General features: G+C 47.3%; 1 protein-coding gene across 1 annotated transcript; it reads right to left on the bottom strand.

Moving 5' to 3' along the window:
• Positions 1-1,193: 1,193 nt before the first annotated feature.
• Positions 1,194-1,976, bottom strand: LOC147548799 (uncharacterized). The gene has a single exon (XM_086668121.1). The coding sequence runs from the start codon at positions 1,974-1,976 to the stop codon at positions 1,194-1,196; it is 783 nt and encodes a 260-aa protein (XP_086524247.1).
• Between the last annotated feature and the right edge of the window lie 1,606 nt (positions 1,977-3,582).

Raw genomic sequence — 3,582 nt, 5'->3', positions numbered from 1 at the left:
ACCAGAGTTGTCTTCGCATAACTAGTTTCACCAGGACTCCTCCTTAAACCTCTGGTCGTGGCTTTCGCTACCAGAACTGATATCGCTAGCTTGAGGTCGGCAACTTTCGCTAGGACTTCTCCTTAGACCTTTGGTCGTGGCTCTCGCTACCAGAGCTGGTTTCGCCAGCTTGAGTTTGGCAAAGTTTCACTAGGACTTCTCCTTAGGCCTCTGGTCATGGATTTCGCTACCAGAGTTGGTTTCTCCAGCTTGAGCTTGGCTAGTTTTGCTAGGACGTCTCCTTAGGGCCCTCGGTCGTTGTCATAGCTACCGAGGCTGTCCCGTCCCTGGTCATGGCTTTCGCTAGCAGGGCAGTTTTCGTCGGCTTGAGCTCGACTAGTCTTCGCCGGGACTCCTCCCGAGCCCCCGGTCGTGGCCTTAGCTACCAGGGCTGTCTTCCTCATTTTAAGCATGACAAGTTTTGCAAGGACTTCTCCTTATACCCCCGGTTACCTTCATCGGGGCGGTAGTTTTATCTAGGACTTTTCCTTGGGGATCCTTAGGGACCACGTTTCACTCGAGTAAAGAGTTGAGTTTAGCTAGGACTCCTCCTTGTGAGGCGTCGGGTTGCAGTTGTAGCTACCGGAGCTACCTCCTTTGCCAGCTTGAGCCGATCAGTGTAACTAGGACTTCTCCTTGGGACCTTGGTGAGGGGTCGGTTTTTACTCGAGCAATGTTCAGTTTAACTAGGACTACTCCTTAGGGCCCTCAGTTGTTGCCGTGGCTACAGAGGCTATCCTGTCCCAGATCGTGACTTTCGCTTAGCAGGGTTGTTTAAATTAGGGCCCTTGGTCTCTGCTCTCACCTACCAAGGCTGCCTTCCCCTGGTCGTGGCTTTCGCTGTCAGGCCTACCTGCTCGATTCAGAGCGAGATGAGTTTAGTTAGGACTCCTCCTGTTATGGTGTTTTTGTAAAAAATATTTTATTTTGCTAGAGAAAACGTGTAGCTGGTTACCGAAAATATTTTATTCAATTATTTAAAATACGTAGCGAGTAGCGCTACTTTTCTTGCCCAACGACTAAAATAATATATATATATATATATGGATAAAATATGTAGCTAGTAACGCTACTCTTCCTGCCTAATGGCTAGAATAATATATACGTATTCTTTGTGCGGTTGAGGAGCGATACTGACCTTAGCGGCGCTATTCTTACATGTTTACAGTGTGATCGAAGTTGGTGATTTTTCTGATGCTTGGAAGGGTGGGAACCACTGCTGGTCGTCGACAATGCCGAGCTGAAACGGCGTAACATTCCCTGGCGGTCGCTTGATCTCCTTTTATTGTTCCCACCAGGTTCGTTCCCGGAATCGGGAATTTCAGGGTTAAGTGATTCAAAGAGATCATAGCTGGTGATTCTTTCAAGAAGTTCCTTCCCAGGATAATGTTGTACGCGTGTAGCTCGTCGATGATCACGAATTCCATCATTTGTGCTCGGCTGGTCGCTCCTTCTCCGATGAGTATGGGTAAAGTGATCTTTCCCCCAGCTCGTAGTCGATCTCTGCCGAAACCTGTCAAGTAATGATCATAAGTCTCGGTGTGATGTGCTCTCACCTGTTGTTTTTGGAGGCATGCTCGGCTTATGATCTCTGTGGAGCTTCCCGTGTCAATCAGGATACACCCTATTCTTCGATTGGCAATCAGTGATGTTATCACCAAGGGGTCTGCGTGAGGCGCGATTACTCCTCTCAGGTCATCATTAGTGAATATTATCGGAGGCGTAGCCTCGTCTCGTATCATCATGATCTTCAGATTCTTCCGTCGTCGTTTGTTGCTTTTGTCCTCTGCACGAGTTGGTCCTCCAGCTATGACGTTGACACTTTCTTCGCCCTCAGATTGGGACTCCGTTTCTGCCTCGGCGAATATTTCCGCCAGAGTTTCTGATATTTTGCCGAGCTCTTTCGCCAGTGCTATCAAGCGCCTGATTGCTGTCATCGCTGGGGTCGTGTCTTGAATTCCCTGGCTATCAGTCTGGCCTTTTTGACTTAAGTTGGCGGCCCTTTCGTCGGAGGGCTTTCCGAACGCATCGAGGAGGGCTTGGGTGAGATTAGTAAAAATTTTTGTTTTTGAGAGCGATCCTATTCCCCGAGAATGAAGGACCCTTCAGATTATCCGCCGTTCTCGGATTTTTGCCGAGCAGGGATTTCAGCCTAGCCTCTGCTACGTCTAGGTTTCTCTGAAGTTTCGTTATTCTCTCTTCTTGTTTCCTTCTTTCGACCTTAAGCCGCTCGAGAGCTGCTGAGATCATTACAGATATAAAGATCCTTCTCGGTCTTCACCGGGTGTTCGTTTTTCTGCTGGCATGTCTTCCTGAAGGTCTTTAGAAAAAAGTGATTAGTTCTAAAGAAGTATTAAGTAGGATTTGAGTTACCGAATGTGAGGATTTGCTGGAGTGATCTCCTCCTTCTAGCGCCAAATGCTGATGTCGAAAATTGGCTTCCGGTTAAATCATCATGAAAAAGGGAGTTGATGCATGACAGCCTCCGTTATGATGGTATATTCTGTTATGAGAGGAGATATTCCTCTGTTCAGCTCTGCTTCTCTACTCTGCTCCGCTCCTCTGCTCTGCTTCTTTGCTCCTTGCTTCTTGCTTCAGCTCCTGACTCCTTGCTCCAGCTCCTGATTCCTTGCTCTAGCTCCTGATTCCTTGCTTCTGTTCGTCTGTTCCCAAAGGGGGGAAAACCTGGAAAGGGTTCGAAAATCGCTCTGATGCTCAAGACAGTCAGGGTACTCTTTGCAGTAAAGGAATGAATGTTGATTGATCTTTTTGGATGGCGAGTTATGAGAGCTCTGTTTTTTGGGGTGATCCTTCTGGTATGAAGAGATCTTATTTTTAGGAGAGAGGGTGTGTTTGTTCTCCCGAGATCGTGTCCTTTGAAGGACGATGTGGGGGGCCTTTTATAGGCGAAGGTAGGCCGACTGTCCTTAGTGGCAGTGGTGAGGCGGTTGCTGTTAAATCGTAATAGAAGTTACCTCTTTGGCATATCTAGATTTTCTCTTCGAGTCTATCCCGGATCTTTGATAAGGGAAAGTTCCTAAGTTCAAGGATACTTTTGTTGATATCATGCCGGAATGATAAACTCTAAAGGAGAAGTTTCCTCTTTTAGATACGTGGAGTCCAATCGGGCTTAAACACTTCAAGATGTGTAACCGACTGAGATCTTTCTGGAAAGTCCGGGATTAAGTCATTAGGTCGCGCAGCGCAGATATCTTCCCAGTTCTAGGCGTAAGATATGGGCCGAACCTGTGGAAACCCCCCTTATTCCTTTGAAAATCCCAGGGCTGATCTATCCATGCCGAGAGCGTTCTGTGCATAGCTGGTTTCTTCTGGCCGACCTCCCAGTTAGGGGAATGTGCGGTGGACCATCAGGGGTTTTAGCTGTTCTGCTGCCTTAAGCCGAGTTGTTCCAAGAGACTTCTGGTCTGGCCTTTGACTCTTCAGACGTTAGTCAACGTCTGGATATTTTACGCATCATCAGTTTCGAACTAAATAATGAGAAATTTTGATTTATTTTAGATAGATCTGAAAGGAGTGTTCAGA

Source organism: Eschscholzia californica, unplaced genomic scaffold (assembly GCF_041429995.1).
Source record: "Eschscholzia californica isolate CP2 unplaced genomic scaffold, dmEscCali1.0.p SCAF_3, whole genome shotgun sequence".
Classification (NCBI taxonomy): Eukaryota; Viridiplantae; Streptophyta; class Magnoliopsida; order Ranunculales; family Papaveraceae; genus Eschscholzia; species Eschscholzia californica.
The sequence above is the reverse complement of the archived record's forward strand: the minus strand, read 5'-3'. Positions and strand labels throughout refer to the sequence as shown.